Source organism: Cebidichthys violaceus, unplaced genomic scaffold (assembly GCF_023349555.1).
Source record: "Cebidichthys violaceus isolate CVI_PGR_0920_01 unplaced genomic scaffold, fCebVio1.0.p SCAF_23, whole genome shotgun sequence".
Classification (NCBI taxonomy): domain Eukaryota; kingdom Metazoa; phylum Chordata; class Actinopteri; order Perciformes; family Stichaeidae; genus Cebidichthys; species Cebidichthys violaceus.
The window spans coordinates 5,752,893-5,771,088 of NW_027176406.1; the positions used below are offsets into that span (position 1 = coordinate 5,752,893).

The window sequence follows — 18,196 nt, forward strand, 5'->3', positions numbered from 1 at the left end:
CTGACCCTGTCTTTGCTGCTGCAGGTATGGAGTATGTTTGATAGGAGTGCGCCGATTGGACACCACCAACATCCTGCTGAACCCTGGACCCTGCCACATCATGGGGGCCTCTGACACGTGCTTTTACATCAATATCTCCAAAGAGGAGAACTCAGCATTTGTCAGGGGCCACAGGGAGCCATCGTGGGGCAGCACGGGGGGGAATACCAGGGGAGTGCACCAAACGATCTACCATGGACTCACCCGCCTGCCAGTCCACAGTATCATCGCCAGCATGGGTCAGTCAGATGTGACATCACAAAGACTGTGTAACATTCCCACACTGACCTTCTGTTTGCAGTTTCTATGGTTTGGTTAAACATGCAAGACTGTCATTAATTGGTTTTAAAAAGCAGCACCGTCAGAGCTGTCAGAATTATGCAGATCTCACATTTGACACCAATCTGGGTGTTTTAAAAAATATGCATAGCTTTTCTGAGGAGTTATCATGTATCTGATTATAAGTCACATTTGATAAGAGCAACTGCCAAATTAACTGAAATGTTGCATACTGTGGTTTTACAAACACACCACCTGGTGGACAACAGTATTTTTCAATTTGAACAGTACAGTATGTATTATCAGGGGGCAGTGCAAACCCATTGTGCATAGTGTTTGAACCTTTAGCTTGATGACCACCGTGGCTGTGTGTGCATGTTACAGGCACAGTGGCCATCGACCTGCAGGACTCCAGTGACAGCAGCCCGGAGGGCCAGGAGCCGGGGAGCACTGTGCTAGGCAGCGGAAGAGGAAGCAGGAGCAGCTCCAGGACGGAGATGGGTGGCGCGAACACTTTGGCCTTGCCTGCCATGGGAGAGTCAGCCGAGGAGAGGCGGCATAGCATCGCACCTGTCCTGGAGCTAGTGGACGGCGTAAACAACCCCACCTTTGACCTGCTCGGAGACCAGTCAGAGGATGAGGGGGGAGACGAGGGCAAGGAGGACAGCGACAGAGACGAGAGCGCCCATTGGTGGGGTCGACACTGCGAGTGAGTCACGAGGATGCTGTTTGAATTTTCATTCATGGGTATATTGAAGTGTAAACTTGTTCAGTGGTAACTGTGGCCTTGTGCTACAGGTGGGTGAAGGGATACCCGCTGAACTCTCCATACATCGGCAGCTCGCCTGCGCTGTGCCACCTTCTTCAAGAAAAGATGCCTTTCTGCTGCCTGCGCATGGACAAAGTATGGGATTCAAATGGCTTGCTGTCTTGACTTCACAACTTCACATTGCTGTCATCCTCCATGACCACTGTGCATCTCTCCTAGGCTTGTCACCATACCCTTTTTGAGGATGCCCGCTCCTACGGCTTCAAAAACAAATTGATCATTGTGTCCGCGGAGAGTGCAGGAAACGGCCTGTACAACTTCATTGTGCCTCTCCGGGCCTACTACCGACCCAGGAAGGAGCTCAACCCCATTGTGTTGCTGCTGGAGAGCATGTAAGAACACATTATTTGGCCATGCTTATGAAAACGGCTTCAAACTGAAATAGGTTGCTTGTTAATGTTGCCCAAAATGTTTGCTGTGAGCACAACAGCTACAAATCTGGGTTGCGCAGTAAAATAGATTCCTCCTTAAATTTTGCCAGTGGAGGAGAAAAACTGTGCTATTTAAGGTCACCGTAAACATGATTTGTGAAATGCTGAATGCTTTCAGGACGATGCGCACCACAATCCTGCGTTGTGTATTGTGGCTGGTACACAAACGCAGTCAGCCAAATGAGAGTGGAATTCAATAAAAAGGCAATAAAATGCTGAGTCACTCCAGTGTAGTGCTCTTATTTTCAGCTTTCTCTGCAGGCAGTTTGGCTGTGTTGTATTTCTCGGTCTCCGTGGGGACGTTTGCTCTTCATCATGGAAAATATAAATCTCTTCTCGTAGGAATCTCAAGCGTATTTGTTGGTTGATTGTTTCAGACCTGAAGCAGACTTCCTAGAGGCAATCTGTTGGTTCCCCATGGTGTTCTACACAGTGGGCTCCATCGACAAGTAAGAGGGACCACAGCTCCACGCTGATTTCTTCATGTATCTTTTTCATCTTCTATTATTTCCTGAATCTTTATTCATGTAAACCTCTCAAATGACTTACTCTTTGATTTATTCATACTGCCCTTCAACACTAATCTTATATACTCTCCTCCCACCTGCTCGTCTTTCTTTCTCACGATCTCATCAGTCTGGACAGTTTGCTGCGATGTGGAGTCACTTTCGCCGACACCATGGTGGTGGTTGACAAAGAGAGCTCCATGATCGCAGAGGAGGACTACATGGCTGACGCGAAGACCATCGTCAATGTCCAGACCCTCTTCAGGTCTGCTTTGCCCAAACTTGCTCTGCAATATCTCACACACTATCTTAAACTGAGTGTATTTTTTTTTTGGAGTACTCATTATTCTCTCTCTGTCTCTGTGTTTCTTCATCTCAGACTTTTCCCAGCTCTTAGTATAATCACGGAGCTCACCCACCCAGCCAACATGCGCTTTATGCAGTTCAAAGTCAAAGACCACTACTCTCTGGCTCTGTCCAAACTGGAAAAGGTAAAAGCTTCATACTCTCAAACCCCCCTCTTTTTCTCTCTCTCATTGTCCTCAACCCTCATAATGAAAAAAACAATGACGGCAGACTGTTTTTCATCATGAAAGCCATATTTTATTTAGTATTCTCAGTGATATTAAAAATGCATCTACTGTAAAGTTTTGCAGTGAACATTTGTAACTGATTATAGCCTTTGGTGTTGTTAATGTTGCTGTCTGTGTGGCAGCTTATGAGTTCTCCCCTCGGCCATCAATAACATTTATTAACAAATAAGTAAATTTGTCACTCTTGACATTACATATTAAAATTAATTTAAATCTGGGATTAACATAACATAGACATTTCTAGCAGTGTTGCCTCACAGCAGAAAGGACTTCTGGTGGCTTTCCAGCCTTTTCTTTGTTTGGGGAATGCATGTTTGTGTGTGTTTTCTTGGGATTTTCTAGTTAAATCCTACTTTACAAAATCATGCAAGAAGCTAACTTCTGAAGCTATACAGTGTTACGTTGCATTTGGTCCAATGAATGCTGAATGGATGCTTGAAAATAAATAAGAAAGATGAAAGTTTTATGGGTGCAGGTCCAACGATGATGTTTACAAAAACTTTCATTACTACTTTTCATGTCTACCAAGACTAGTGTAATCGGGGAAAAATGTGTGTCTGTGTGTCTGTGTGTCTGTGTGTGTGTGTGTGTGTGTGTGTGTGTGTGTGTGTGTGTGTGTGTGTGTGTGTGTTTTTGATCTGCAGAAGGAAAGGGAGAAGGGATCCAACCTGGTGTTTATGTTCCGCCTGCCCTTCTCTGCGGGGAAGGTGTTCAGTGTCAGCATGCTGGACACTCTCCTCTACCAGGTATCTGGAGCACAAACTCTTCACTCTCACTGAAAAACGAAGTGTGGCAAAATGCCAAATATGGTCTGTATCTGTTGACTTGTATACCGTGCTCTCCTGCCAGTCATTTGTGAAGGACTACATGATCTCCATCACCAGGCTGCTGCTGGGTTTAGATTCCATGCCTGGCTCAGGTTTCCTTTGTGCTGTGAGTACCCGGACACAAAGAGCTTGAATTCAGACTGCTTGGACTGTGAAGTGGCTCCAAAGGCTGATTATTGTGTTTTCTAGATGAAAATCACAGAAGATGACTTGTGGATCCGGACCTACGGCAGGCTCTACCAGAAGCTGTGCTCCTCCACCGGCGACATCCCCATCGGCATCTATCGGACAGAGGCACATAAGCTTCCCGTCTCTGAGGTGTGCTGCTGCTGTTACTAGTTTTATGGCCACTTAAATGAACAAGTTTCCACTCTAAAGCCTTGCTAGTGGCTCCTAGAGGCCATAATGTTCATTACATCCAACAATAAAATACGAGTTGGAGGAATATATGAAACCCTGATGATATTTAAAGAGAGAAAGGTCACAAGGTCCATTTAACTCTGCAAAATAAAATATAATAGATAACTATGAGATAAGATTTTAAAACTCTCACTCTTTTGCTTTCAGTTACTACAATGTCACTATTTCTTTCATTAATTACAAAAAGGTATAAATACAATTAAGATTTATTTAAGTAGATCTATCCAAATGCTGATTCAATTTGTAAGTGAATGCAGAGTTGTGGTGACACAATCAGATATGAAGACAGTCAGATGATCTTAGTTTTTGACTTGTGTATTCATCCTGTGACATATAAATACGTGACTTAATGTAACAACAAAAAAAACATTCTTGCATAGTTGCTTAGTCTTAATTTTTTCTGGGGCCGTGGCAGATATGTTGGTTACACAAAAGATGCTTAAGAATGTTGTATTATTCATTATATGCAGAGTGTATCTTGGTCATCATTCATTTAAAGAATGATAAGAAAGTATTAATTCCTCTTCTTTAAGAGAAATCAGAGACATCACTGGTGAAGAACTGACTTAATAAAATCGGTGTGGGTTGGAAGGAGATTAAAAGCGTTTGTGTGTGTATGTGAGTATGTGAATATGTGTGTGTGAATATGTGTGTGTGTATGTTGCAGTCCCAGGTATCCATCACAGTGGAGGACTACGAGGACACCAGAGAACCCAGGGAGCCCCTGCTGTCCCGGACCAGTGCTCACCGTAACAGCACCTCCTCGGAGCCCATCTCCACCTCCTCCCACTCCTCAGATCACCCGCTGCTCCGGAGGAAAAGCATGCAGTGGGCACGGCGGCTGAGCAGGAAGGGAGGGCGAGGCTCCAGCGGGGCCAAGGGGGGTCCGGGCAGTGCTGCAGAGAGGATCAACCAGCAGAGACTGACCCTGTTCAGACGCTCTGAGAGGCAGGAACTCAACGCGCTGGTGAAAACCAGGATGAAACACTTGGGCCTTTCTCCATCTGGATTCAGTACGTCGATATGTAGTTTGTTTATGAAAGTATACTTCTCTTAATCTCAAGTTTACTAGTTTACTCTACATTAATTTGATAGCTATAGTTATTTACTTTATAAATGACGATTGACATAAATAAAAAAAATTATAAGCTTATGAAATACAATGCACTGTTGAAGCTTAATCCAGTGTTCCCCAAATTGTTTAGCTTGTGACGCCTTACAGTAGGTAACACTAGCTCCACCTCAACCATCTACAACAACATGCACATTAATACATTGATATTACAAATCAAACAATGTTATTTATAGTTACATATAACCTTTTTGAATCAGCAATACTTCCAATACTTAAGGTAGACTTTGCTAGTAATACTTACTGTCAATTTACTGGGGTCTCACTGTACTTTTAAATAATTAGGATTTTGAATGCTGGATATTGTCCTGAATTAACGTATTTTTGCATTGCTGTATTGGTACTTTTACCTTTTGATAGGATCTGAGTACTTCTTGCACCTCTGTTGTTGTCGCTGTTGCTTGCGTCCATTTGTATCTAAGTTTGTCTTCCTGTATTGTGAATCACAGTAACAAAGCCTCTATTATGTGTACGGATGTTGCACAGCCGACTGTATATCCTGTGCCTATTTTAATTCCTGCATCACTCACCTCTTTTCTTCCTGTGCCAGATGGGATGACAGACCAAGGGAACAGACTGTCTTATATCCTCATCAACCCTTCTCCAGACACCAGACTAGAGCTGCACGATGTCGTGTGAGTACACAACGCCAAATGTAATTGATAGCACTATAAAATGAACACGGCATGAAAACTATTACAGGATTTGCCGCCCCTGTCTGTGCCCAATCTGCAGGTACCTGATCAGGCCAGACCCCCTCTCTCTGGTACCCAATCAGGGTAGCAGCAGGAAGTGCAGCGCAGGGATCTCGGAGAGCCACAGATTCGATACACAGGACAGCACCCATCTGTGAGAGAAAAAAAAATAAAAAGACAAATATACTGTCAGAACACTGCCAGCAAGAGGACACACAACAACAGACTCAAAGATCAAGAAATGGTGAGATGGAAAGGGATGCAGCCAGGTGGCACATGGCCCTCATATTTCCTCCACATTCAGTCAGGGTGAACTGATAGGTGCCAGTGTTGCATGGACGCTTTCTATAACAATGGGAATGTTTTGTTTATGCACCTTTCTATTTTCAAAGCGGAGAGCTGCGGACACAGAAGTGCATTTAATGAATAACTGTACGTATTTATATCTGTCTATGTGCATGTTATGTACTGCATCATGTATGTGCAGTGTGTGTGTGTGTGTGTGTGTGTGTATTGTACGTATGTGCAAGTGTGTGAATGAGTGTGTATGCTTATGGATCAAGAGTAAGACACTGCCAATTTGATCAGGACAGCAAAAGGACTCTGCTGCCAAATGAAAGTCAAGGGATGTGTATTTTTGTGTCCTTCTCTGTGTCGTAGGTGTGTTTTGTCAGACTTAATGTTGTTTGACGTATTTTAAAGTGACACGACAGTGCACACATCCCTGTTTTTTTTGGTCTTCATAAAGCCTTTTTTAAAACTTTTTACCGGTTGCTTACACAGTCAAACGCACACATTTGTTTGTCCCTCACCAGCAGCGGAGGAATCCAAAGAGCACCAGTCTCAATAATTGATTGAAGTAGACAGACAGACAGCATGCATCGTCAGGGCAGGGCATTCAGTGTCATTGCTGTCAGAAGTATTTTACCGTTTCCAGTTATGCGAGTTCTCTCAGAACAAACCTGTTTGTTGAGTTTACTGTTCGCCTGTTGTTATTTTTAAAGTCCCACCCTCTCTGCTTCTGTCAGTCAGTGTGAGCCGTCCTGACACCAGCTTGCTTTTTCTGACATGCATGTTAGAGATGCAAGGGACAGACAAAATAACAGTAACATACACCATAACGCCATCCAGTACAATAGCCCTGCAATAAATACTACCTTTGTGAAGCTTATAATGAAATGGTTTTGATTCAGCTCTGTTTTAGGGCCGATTTATAAACTTGACAATTATATAGTTGCTGTATTTATTGCATAGTAAATATCCACTTTAACAAGTAATTAGTTTGTTAATCGAGAATGTAATTAAAGTCTATAATATAATTTGATTTTCAGACAAAAAAAATCTAATTTCTCTGAAATCAAGTGAAAATGTGCCTGTAGAGTGAGTGAAATCATTCTGCTCGTTTATCAGTCTTATTCAATAGATTTTCAGTTGTTTTATGGAACCTGATATTTTAATCCATTATATTAAAGTACATTACCTGTTAGGGTGGACATTTATGCTCTTTGTTTACCAAGTATTTGCCAACATCTAAAAAACTTTTGTCAGAAAGTCTTAATGTGCTTTTTCACACAGAAACACACGGTGCAGCCATGTGGTGGGAATGCTAACCTGCAACCCTGCCAACACCACTGCCGTAGCTTTAGTGCCAATACAACAGATACAAATATGTATATATTAAAGTCAGTCATTATAGCTTGCCATTGCTTTGTTGCCTTTGTGGTGTCAATTTGTGCAGCTTTAACCAGTATCTCTTCGAACGATTACACTTGTTAGAATCATAATTGTAGTCATACGAGTTAAGTCATTTTATTTCTATTTTCACTTTTTTTCTTTCTAAATTAATCACTTGATTGTCTGACACAGTAGGTCTTTTGTGGGTTTCGGCAAGTTCACGTTCCTGAGCAATTTTTACCGTATCACACTAAATGGCTCTAATTCCTTGAGTGTAATGTCCAAAATAATCAGAGTTATATTACATTACATTACATTACAGTCATTTAGCAGACGCTTTTATCCAAAGCGACTTACAATAAGTGCATCAACATTGGTAATCAAAAGAACTACTAGTCACCAGAAGTCATAAGTACATTTCCTTTTCCAAACAAGCATCTAAGAGCATGAAGCAGAGCATAACTCAGAGCCAAAGTACAGTAACAAGAAAAACAGTTAGTGCTATAAGTAATACGAATACAATAAGTGCAACAAGCTAGTATGAATACAATAAGTGCTAAGTAGAAGGCTCAGGGTAGCACTTCCTGAAGAGGTGGGTTTTCAGCCTGCGCCGAAAGATGGGCAGCGACTCTGACACTATATCACTGACACTTACACTTATATCTCTGACACTACCTGAAGACCGTCCAGTTCCAGCTGGACCACAGAGCTGGCCCTCATTACCAGCCTCTGAAGTCTGCCGGACTCCACAGCACACCCCCAGCAAGGACCAGTGCTCTGGATGCTTCAGACTGGCAGAAGATCTGTAGGAGCCTGTTGCGCGCTGAAAGATCGGAGTCTCCTCAGGAAGAACAGTGTGCTCTGTCCCTTCCCGAAGACGGCTTGTTGTGTCCAGTCCAGTTTTTTTATTGTTTTGGAACTCAAAGTACTTGCATGAATCCGCCCTGTCCACCTTCTTCCCTGCATGATAACTGGAAACAGTGGGCCTCCTGTTCCTCTGGTGCTCCACTACCAGCTCTTTGGTCTTGCCGATTAAGCTTGAGTTGATTTTTGCACCATAGTTCTCTATCAGTCCTCTGCTACTCCTCCTTGTTGTCTTAGTTGAACCGGAATAATGAAGGGGAACGGCCCCTCAGCAGGGCTGGAGAAGTCAAAGAACTAGACTCTCACAGTGCTTGAGAGGGCCTTGTGGGTCAGATAGGTGACACCAGCAGTTATTTGATTCTGCTTGACAAGAAACTGCCTGTATACACTGTTGGGTAAGTTTGTGTGGACAACATGGACAGTTTGTCTTTAACTAGAAGTAAGTTCACTGGACCTTTTATGTTCAACACCAGTCCTTTGCTCTTTGTCTTGCTTTGCTCTATTGTTCTTTGAGCTTTAAAAAAGCCAACATGAACGACATTCCACTTCATCTTGGATGTTTGAACCACACCTTTGGTACATTACCATTTGCATCTTTTTTTCTGTTTGTCTCCTAGGGGTGTCTTTCTGTTAGATAGTATACACACACTTTGTGAATTGAGAATGTGGGTGTGGCCAGGCTAACAACCATGCATTAAACAGAGGTTTTCTGCAAGAGCTCAGACGAAGAATTGCAAATTGAGGAAGAAGAAATGGCAGCTCAAGCAGTCAGCGTGCTTATCACAGGAGCCAACAGAGGCCTGGGCCTGGAAATGGTTAAGCAAGTGGTTGAGGGCTCCTGTCCAGTGAGAAAGCTGTTCGCCTGCTGCAGGGAACCAGATGGACCCAGGGCTGAGGTGAGTCTTGTAGTGTTTTTTTTCCCCTCGTTGATGATTAGCTTCTTTATTTTATTTTACTTTTTTAAATTTATTGGTTTATTTGATAAGGGATAGTGCACAATAATAAAAACATTGCTGTAAATGTGCCAGAGTTAGCCAAGAGGCTATTTTTCATCTGTAGTCCCAAGGCAGATGTTACAAAGTCAACCTAAAAACAGAATATAAGATTAAATTTACAAAGTTATGCAATATTTACGCTTTACAAAGTGTGCAGAAACAATGAAATAAGAATATTAATATAAGTAGTATCATCATTCAGAAGACTCTTATACTACATTGTCAAGTACTAACAAGACATGCAACACAGAGGCTCTCAAATCAACACATACAAAGCCAATAAAATGAGGGATAACTGTATTAAATAGAAACATGGACTATAGACAAGATTATGCTGCATTGTTAGACACTAAAAAATATCCATGTCAGAAGTACAAAACATAAAAGCATGCAGAGTATGTGAAATATATAAGTCAGTCTGACACAGCTAAACAACAATAAAACGTATTCAAGCAGGTCTTTGACTTTATGACTCATGTTGAAACTCAATACCTAACTGCTGGCTCAGTAACTGTTTTCTATCTAACTCCTGGTGAGACACCACAGGATCTCACTATGGAACTCCGTAACGAACACCCACAGAACACAAGAAATTAGATTTTCTTCAGTTCACGCAGATTTATTTGTATCACAAAGTATACAAGTAAACCGAGCTGTCCGGAGTCAACTAACTTCACAATAGTACCGTACATTACTTTAGACCTCCATTCTGCTATAAGTCCCCCCCCCTTCAGAGACATCCTACTCTCTGAACTTTCACTTAGACAAGGTACACTGTGTACCTCAGACATAACAGAGGGTTTTTTGATTAACCACAGTCTCCTTCCAAACTCGTCTTGTCCTGACCTATCAGGGCAATACCCTGCCCTGGTAGCTTTAAGCAACCACTTCATAAACTGCAGTCAATCACTAAATGAAAGTGAAATAAACCAATACTTGTGCTCATTATTTCGCCTACATCATGCTCATTTTACACATAAGTGTGTACTTTGTTGATACACTCTTTGGTGATTTCTTGAATTTGAAATACACTTTGAGTTTTCCTTTGTTTGTTTTTCAAATCACCATGAGGCACTGTTCCACACAGCCACCTTGGCGGGGCAGATCTTAAGCGGGTTGGGGTTGTTCCCGTTTATGTTGGCTCCAGGGCAGAAGAAGGGGTACATCTTCTCAGTGAAGAAGTCGGTGAAGGCGTAGATGGGCGTCATGCTGACAGGGTTGGAGAAGGTCACCAACGTGTCACCAAATGTGCTTACTGTACTGAACCAGCTCCGCCATCTTCTCCCACACATGGTACTTAAGGGAACTGACATGCTTGGCCACATTTATAAGAGCGCCCGACACTTTTTCTGGATCATTCTGTGGTATCTGTGCTCTGTGAGAACAATCACACACAGAAATCTATCATTACTGAACCACTAGAAAGCTTTATCTGGTAGACAGGTGCAGAAGACAATAAAGCTGTTACCTTTTCTTTGTGTTGGTATAATTCTGAAATCAAGAGGAAAAAGAGAGTATTCCAAACTGTTTGCATGGTTAGATGAATTCAGAGAAAAACATTTGCAAACACTTACCTTGAGGAAGAGAGCATCACTGGAAGCGATCTCATTCTCAATGGCTATGACGGCGTGCGAGAAGGTGAGGATACCTCTGGTGATGCTCTCGGACTTCTTCCTCACCAGCTCCTTCTTCTCCTCGTCCTCCTGCTGCAGGGCAGCCAGTCGAGCCGTCTCTTCCTTCTGCAGAAACTCTCGCAGCTGCTCAAACTCCTCTCTGATCTGTTTTTCTGTGGCCTGAGTCTGGTTCTAGCACACACGGAAGTAAGGCTCAATTAATACAGAGAGTACAACGATGTGACTGATAGAGTTTGTTACCACCTGGCTCAAGGCTGGCAACAAAAAGGGAGGCCACACACACATATCTAACCCAAAAACAGTTTATTTGAGTTACATAAACGTAAAGCATAAATGAAAAGAGGTGCAACAGGCCCTGCTGCAAGAGAGAGAGACACTCCCAGAAGTGCTGTCTTTTATGCCTTCCTGGAGGCTCCAATCAGATGGACTGGTATCAGCAGGTGACTATCCCAGCTTCTCCCACCAGGAAACCATCATGCAGCAGGACCATAGCCAACAGAGTGGGAGGGTCGTCACACCCCCTCCCTTAAGATTTGGGTTCTCACTGCAGGCAATCTCAAACATGACCATCCAGTATCCTCCCCTCTGCAACTTTGGTACCTGAGAAGCAATTTGAGAGAGGAGAAAACCAGAGACAGACAGACAGAGACACTGCAGGGAGTACACAAAACACAAGTTAACTTAAACGGTTACAGCTCGGGACATGGCATCAGCCATTGTATTTTCTGTGCCTTTTACATGCCGTATATCTAAATGATATGGCTGAAGGAAAAGACACCAACGCATCAGCCTTTGATTTAGGTTTTGGAGTGAATGGAGAAAGGTTAGGGGGTTATGATCAGTATATACCACCAAAGGTCTTACTCCACCCCCCACGTAAACCTCAAAATGCTTCAATGCCCAGATCAGTGCCAGTGCCTCCTTTTCAATGATGGAGTAATTTAACTGGTGCGAGTTGAACTTCTTAGAAAAGAAACTCACCGGGCAGTCAACACCACTTCCATTGTCCTGCATTAATTTAGCCCCAGCTCCCACCTCACTAGCATCCGCATACAGCGAAAACGGCTGGTCCATCTGGGGGGCTGCTAAGACAGGGGCAGAACACAACAACAACTTGGCAGTCTCAACAAGTGAGAGACCACTCAAACTTAACCTTTGGGCTGAGAAGAGAAGTAAGTGGAGAAACTACTGTGGAAAAGTTTCTACAAAACCCACGATAGTACCCAATCATACCCAAGAAACGAGAAAGTTCTTTCTTTGTAGTGGGAACAGGAAACTGATCAACTGCCAACACCTTTGCTCTTACTGGGCGTATTTGCCCTTGTCCAACAAGTTTTCCCAGGTAGGTTACTGTTGCCTTAGCAAAGTCGCATTTAGCCAGATTAATGGTTAGACAAGCCCAGGCAAGACGGTCAAACAACGCTCTAATGCGCTGAAGATGAGTCTCCCAAGTGTCACTATAAATCACCACATCATCCAAATACACAGCACACCTGACCAACCCAGACACCACCTTGTTCATTAGGCAAGGGAGAATTATTTTTTTGCACAACAGAGACACGGTGAAGTTCAACAAAGTCCAGAGCAAAATGACTTATGCATGAATACAATATACTGAGGAGAAATATATACTACGTAAAAAATTACCATTACAATCCTCCCCTTGATCATTACATTAGATCACTACAATAGTATATATTCTCTGCTAGAAGTGAGAACATAAGTCAATAATATTTCATAACGATTTTAGTTAAGGGCATCATTAGTAGTGAAAACACCAAGCCTGTGGAGGGAACAATCTTTATCATAGTTGGGAAAAGTGTTTAATTGTGCAGTCGTTAGAACAGAGTGCTCATGGGAATACAGGAGGAGTGGATGGGACACTGATTTGTTGATGGTTCGCACTAAAGGACAGTCTAACAGACGGATTGACACGTACCATCATCTGGATATTTCACTAGTTAGTTTGGTTAACATTGGCAGGCGAGACTAGAGAAGTTGACTGACATGTAGACAGAATAATTAAGGTGTTGAAAACACAGATTTCGTTGTAGCCTGTCATCAATCAGGGGCATATCAAAACATCAACACATAATACTCAAAATGGTTTACATAGGCACATCATTACTCAATAAGGTTAAGGCATTAGCTGTTTGTTTTTTTTAAATTGTAAGCAAATCTATGTTGTAGCAAGCTAGGGAATGTTAACATGAACATGGGAAGAGAAGTCTCCTGAGACGGGGTGAAACACAAACACTGGACCTCTCTGTTGAACAGTATCATAAGACAACATATCAGTGAGTTTCATAACAAACAATAATCAAACAACTTAAACGATTTGTAAGAAATTCTATCATATTACCATAATGCACATTCAGAATCAAGTGTCAGTTTAATCGATTACTTTATCAGGTAAACTAAACAAAAGCACTAGCTGTTTTATGAGATCATATTTCTCAGATAACAAGCTGTAATAATAAACATAAGTATTACGCAGAAATGTCACTATTAAAGTACTACTCATCAAAGGGAGGAAAACAGTCGGGCATTGAAAACAAGTCACATGTTGCAGGATTGGCCTTTTTCCTTCTTTTCTAACAGCATGTCTAGGGCCAATTTAAATCAATGTAGTGTATTCATATCACATGTTATTTGCCGTTTAGTTAAATTACGAACCGTTTCTTTAATTTGATGGTTGCTGGTTTTTGGTTCTATGTTATTTGGTTGCTATGGTTTCTCATGCATCAATTATTAGGAAACACAATTATTATTGCACAAAAATACAGAAAACACATTGAACCTCTTAGGCCACACCCCCCCGGACCGTGGAATGTGTGCCATGGTGCTGGAGATCTGCCTTCCATCGCCGTTACTTAGGTGCTCGATGCGTTGTTAGCAAACAATACATTTTCTTTAAAATACAAAAAACTGCACTCTTTTGTGTACCATGCTGAATTAATACAATAACATTCCATATTTCTTTGCTTTATTTCCACTGACCGTTACTTTAAGTCTAGTCTTAAAATCCTGAAATCTACAGATGAATGATACTACTTCGTCTATTCTGATAAATCCCTGCTGTGATACATCATAACGTATTGTAATTCCTAATAATAACTTAATAAAATACAAATATTTATTGCTGCAATTCTTTTATATTCCTTAATGCCAGTTAACAACCAATTTGAATACAGTGATATTTATATTATTTAATGTAGAGGCTCAGCTCATCATGTCATCATGTTATCTTGAGAGTTTAGATAGTAGATACTTTATTCATCCTGCAAGGGGAAATGTGTTTGTTACAGCAGCAGAAAATATACTAAAGCAATTAAAGTAACAGAGTAAAAAAATTAAAGTTTAAAGTATAAAAATGCACAATATATACAATAAAAATGGCAGAGTAAAACTATAGAATATATACAAAAAACATGCACAGTAGTGTATACAATGAAATAGAATGGTATCATTAACTAAGCTAAAATAAACAGTAGTGCAAAATTTAGATTTAGTATAAGAGGTGCAAAATGTTCTAAAACGTTTGTACTCATTGTATTTAAATGGTGTTTTTATTTGCTTTGATGATGCATCAAGATTTTGATGACCAGTTGAAGAAAGGGATTATAACCTGCATGGGACAGTTACAAAGTAAAAGTATAAGATTCAATCTTATTCAATCTCTTATCACTGTTAGAAGACTGGGATTTTGGTAGTCTTTTAGACAAAGGTTGTGGTTTTAAACAACGTTGCTGAATATTAAATTCTGTACAAAATGTGGATAACACACATACTACATATCTCCCCTGTACCATGTTATCTCTGCTGTGAGCTAATTTAGCGTACTACTGGAAGAGAGCATGTGGCAATTGTCTGCAATAATTGAATATCATAAGTGAGGGATATTTCTGTAGGCTCACCTAGCATGAGTGTTGTGAGCTAAAAAGAGTAACCTGATAATAAAAATTAAAAAACGCTTGCTTAGTCGTAGCATCAGCTGCAGCATTTCCTGTTGAAATGGGATCAGAAGCGTTAGTGTGAGCATCACATTTCATAACAGACAGTTTTAGGGAATACATTCTTTACTTGTCATCTGAATATAAGAAGTTTTCCTAGCAACTATGACAAATTAATTCATTATTTGTCTTTACTTAAGCATGAATTTGCATTTATTGCCCTCTCAGAAACATGGCTTACTGAGGACTCTAGATACATCTTTAAAATAGCAAAATACAGTTCAGTTCACCATGCAAGAGAGGATGGATCTGGAGGTGGAATATCTCTGTTTATTCATGGTGACTATGAATTCAAAAGTTTGTCTTTACTCTAGTTACCTTTTCCCTCTTATTTATAAAGCAACATGAGTTACAGAGTTACATGAGTTCTGTATTCAAGATTAATAGAGCTAAACATATTAATACAATAATGGATAATACATCGTTCCACAATAATGGTAGGCACATCTAATGTATTAATCTAATGTGTGAAACGGCAGAAAGGAACCATGAGCTCCCCATGTTCCTGAGTAAAAACTGATGTCATGTAAACGTCTCTTTGGTCAACGTACTGTGTGAACGGTGTGTCAAGTTTAGGTAGTCCAAGTGTCGGAGCTGACAGTAAAGCGTCCTTTATGTCATTAAAGCAGCAGTCGAGCAGTCAGTCCAGGTCAGTTTGTTCTGCACAGAAAGATGTTTACCATGAATCATGGAAGAGAGGGATGCCTCTCTTTCTGAGTAGTTTAGGATCCACTGATCTAATATGACGTCATTCATATAAAGCTCATCATTTGTTTCTTGGTTGTGTTTTAGGCACATTTTGAATTGCCTGTATTCTCTTGGGAGAGAGAGTTTTGCCCTCTGCTGTGATCACATGTCCCAGATATGAAACTTTATCCAGAGCAAATTTCAATTTGGACGGATAGCCTTGTGACCATTTGCAGCCAAAAATTAAGTAGGATAACTGTAATTGTAAATTACTCTAATCTGCATGCTTCTTCTGTGGGGCTGCAAATCATGATGTCATCAACATAGTGTAACAAGGCAGAACCATTTGGTAACTATAAATTAGCCAGATTGTCTCTCAAGACACTGTTTAATTAACGGCAGGGCATTCTGGATATCCCTGAGGACACGGGGTCCCTTTAAATTAGAAGCTACCCAAAATTGACTTTGTGCACAGGTACAGAAATAAAAATATAAAAAAAAGCATTGGCCAAGTCGAAGACGGAAAAACTGTGTCTGGAGGGATGAGTGACATAATGGTGTGGATTAGAAATTTGAGGTGCTCGCGGTGCACCAAAGCATTAACTGCTTGTGAATCTTAGACAAATCGTCACTCAGTCGGTTCCCCCAGGTCTCGAATTTTCTTTACCGGAAAGATTGGTGTGCGCACCACCAGAGAATCATCACAAATCAGATTTTGGGTGAACCACCAAGGGTGTCACACCCCTCACCAGTCCTACGTCATATTTGTGTGCAGACCATAGAGAGGAAGGCACCTCAGACAGCTCAGCCATGTTTACAGACGGAACATTTCAAACCATGGTGTGTGTGTGTGTGTGTGTTTGTGTGTGTGTGTGTGTGTGTGTGTGTGTGTGTGTGTGTGTGTGTATCAAACATAAGTTGAGTTACTCTTTTACTGTTAACATTGATGTACATCATATTCTATATACATATTACTGATGTGAGTTGAGTCTTACTGTGCAGCCAGTCAGACATGTCCTTCCATCTCCAATAATGGGCCTCGTGCATAGGACACATGTGTGAACTCCCTCTTAAACAACTCAGATTGTGTGGGAGACAGAGAAACAGAGACAGCAGCAGCATTTTCTGTCCAATAAATGTCCATCATACATAATTTCTCTACCTACCAAATTTATAGGGCAGTGATCAGACAGTAGAAATGAATGTTTGTCTGTGATGTTATCTAATATACAGGATAAGGGCTTTGTGTACATTTCACTAATTGGTATTCTCCTGAGCCAATCAAAAATGTAACATATTTACCTTTAATAGTTAGCGTGTCTTGTGGTAACTTTCTAAAAACTAAATTTTTGTTCGAGTACATCTGGCATGTGGGTTGAGTGGTGTTTGTATGGTTTCTAATGTGTGTATTGATGTACAAGTTTGTCATAGGCAGAATCTAAAGTTAACTCACCCTCTGTTGTAATGCGTGTGCGTCGAATGGTCCATCACTGAGGTCCGCCCCGCCGCACCTGCTCCTCCCCTTGACTGCTGATGTTGAGCCCTCCCACCAGTCCTGCCTCCATAGAGATTGTGGGCCGTCCCTTAGACAATGTCCAAGTTGCCACTTTTATGGCACACAAAGTTTTCAGCCGGTGTCTGTTTTCCAAAGTAAATTTTCCTCCTCGCCTGTCATGGCCTGGTTCCATTGTCAGCTGGGCATCCTGACGTTTGCACTGACGAAAGTCTTTGCTTGTTCTCTGTCGCTGTACTGCTTCTCAGCGTGTTCAGCATCTTGTAATATGGTTGCAGTCTTCCATATCACACAATTCTCTTTAGTGTGATGTTTTTCAGATTCATAGATGGCAGGGAAGCCTTCTTACAAAGTTCTGTCGTATATAACATATTCCAGGTTGATTACGGCTGGTGTGAATGCCGCACCTCTTTTATGATAACGCACAAAGGAGGTCATAGTTCTCCTGAATTCTGTGAAGTTGCTCTTTGAACTCTCCAGTTCCGGTTCATATTGTCACCAGTGTTCATTGACGGGCTTGTAGCTGTGGGCGTTGACATGGTGCCTGTAGATTTTGATGAGTCTCGTTCTTCTTCACCCTTGGAGTGTTGAGTTTGGCTGGAATGTTGTTTGTGCCTGGGGAGCATACAGCAACGGCGTTGCGGAGACCAGATCAGGATCCACTCGACTATGTAAAACAAATACAAAACAAAAAACAAAAACAAAGTTCAGCAGTATATTTTCCTTTTCTATCAGTTGTATGTGTCTTATTCAAATACATCTGTTTCTTTCTTTACCTCTTGGACATCACTTCATCTGTTTCTGCTTCGCCTTTTCCTCTCTGCTCCAGATACGGTTTGAGTTGATCCAATTTTTGTCGTAGGCTTAAGTTGCCTTTTCCAGGGAACCCCCAATTTTATCCATTCTTCCAATTGTTAGGCCGTCTGATTATCTTTGTCCCACATGTATTTTATTATTGGAGGTAAGACCTTGGCATCGGGCTGCTCAGGTTCATTATATGACTTTTTATCATTTCCAAATGTTTCACCTTTATTTTTATTATATATTTTTTTTCATATCATTCTC

The 18,196-nt window shown here is 41.4% G+C and overlaps 1 protein-coding gene and 1 long non-coding RNA gene across 4 annotated transcripts in view; one reads left to right on the plus strand and one right to left on the minus strand.

The window, feature by feature from the left end:
* The window catches only part of kcnt2b (potassium sodium-activated channel subfamily T member 2b), a 35,403-nt gene extending 27,953 nt beyond the window's left edge, over positions 1 to 7,450 (plus strand). The window contains exons 18-30 of one of the 2 annotated variants that reach the window (XM_068718483.1): positions 25 to 278; positions 703 to 1,027; positions 1,117 to 1,222; positions 1,307 to 1,479; positions 1,956 to 2,027; positions 2,215 to 2,349; positions 2,464 to 2,575; positions 3,325 to 3,423; positions 3,527 to 3,610; positions 3,694 to 3,822; positions 4,592 to 4,937; positions 5,607 to 5,691; positions 5,792 to 7,450. In XM_068718483.1, the coding sequence (XP_068574584.1) occupies positions 25 to 278; positions 703 to 1,027; positions 1,117 to 1,222; positions 1,307 to 1,479; positions 1,956 to 2,027; positions 2,215 to 2,349; positions 2,464 to 2,575; positions 3,325 to 3,423; positions 3,527 to 3,610; positions 3,694 to 3,822; positions 4,592 to 4,937; positions 5,607 to 5,691; positions 5,792 to 5,909 (2,038 nt within the window). In that variant the 3' untranslated portion in view covers positions 5,910 to 7,450. Of the gene's footprint in view, positions 1 to 24; positions 279 to 702; positions 1,028 to 1,116; positions 1,223 to 1,306; positions 1,480 to 1,955; positions 2,028 to 2,214; positions 2,350 to 2,463; positions 2,576 to 3,321; positions 3,424 to 3,526; positions 3,611 to 3,693; positions 3,823 to 4,591; positions 4,938 to 5,606; positions 5,692 to 5,791 lie in introns of both variants that reach the window. The other variant, XM_068718482.1, reaches the window with a different exon arrangement.
* Positions 7,451 to 9,859: 2,409 nt separating this feature from the next.
* Positions 9,860 to 17,278, minus strand: LOC137878377 (uncharacterized). Of its 2 annotated transcripts, XR_011103608.1 has the most exons (4): positions 17,072 to 17,278; positions 10,859 to 11,089; positions 10,753 to 10,775; positions 9,861 to 10,659 (listed from the first exon to the last, which is right to left on the minus strand). It is a non-coding gene; the product is annotated as an uncharacterized lncRNA (long non-coding RNA). The 2 variants fall into 2 exon arrangements; XR_011103607.1 differs by lacking the exon at positions 17,072 to 17,278 and having other exon boundaries at positions 9,860 to 10,659; positions 10,859 to 12,862.
* Between the last annotated feature and the right edge of the window lie 918 nt (positions 17,279 to 18,196).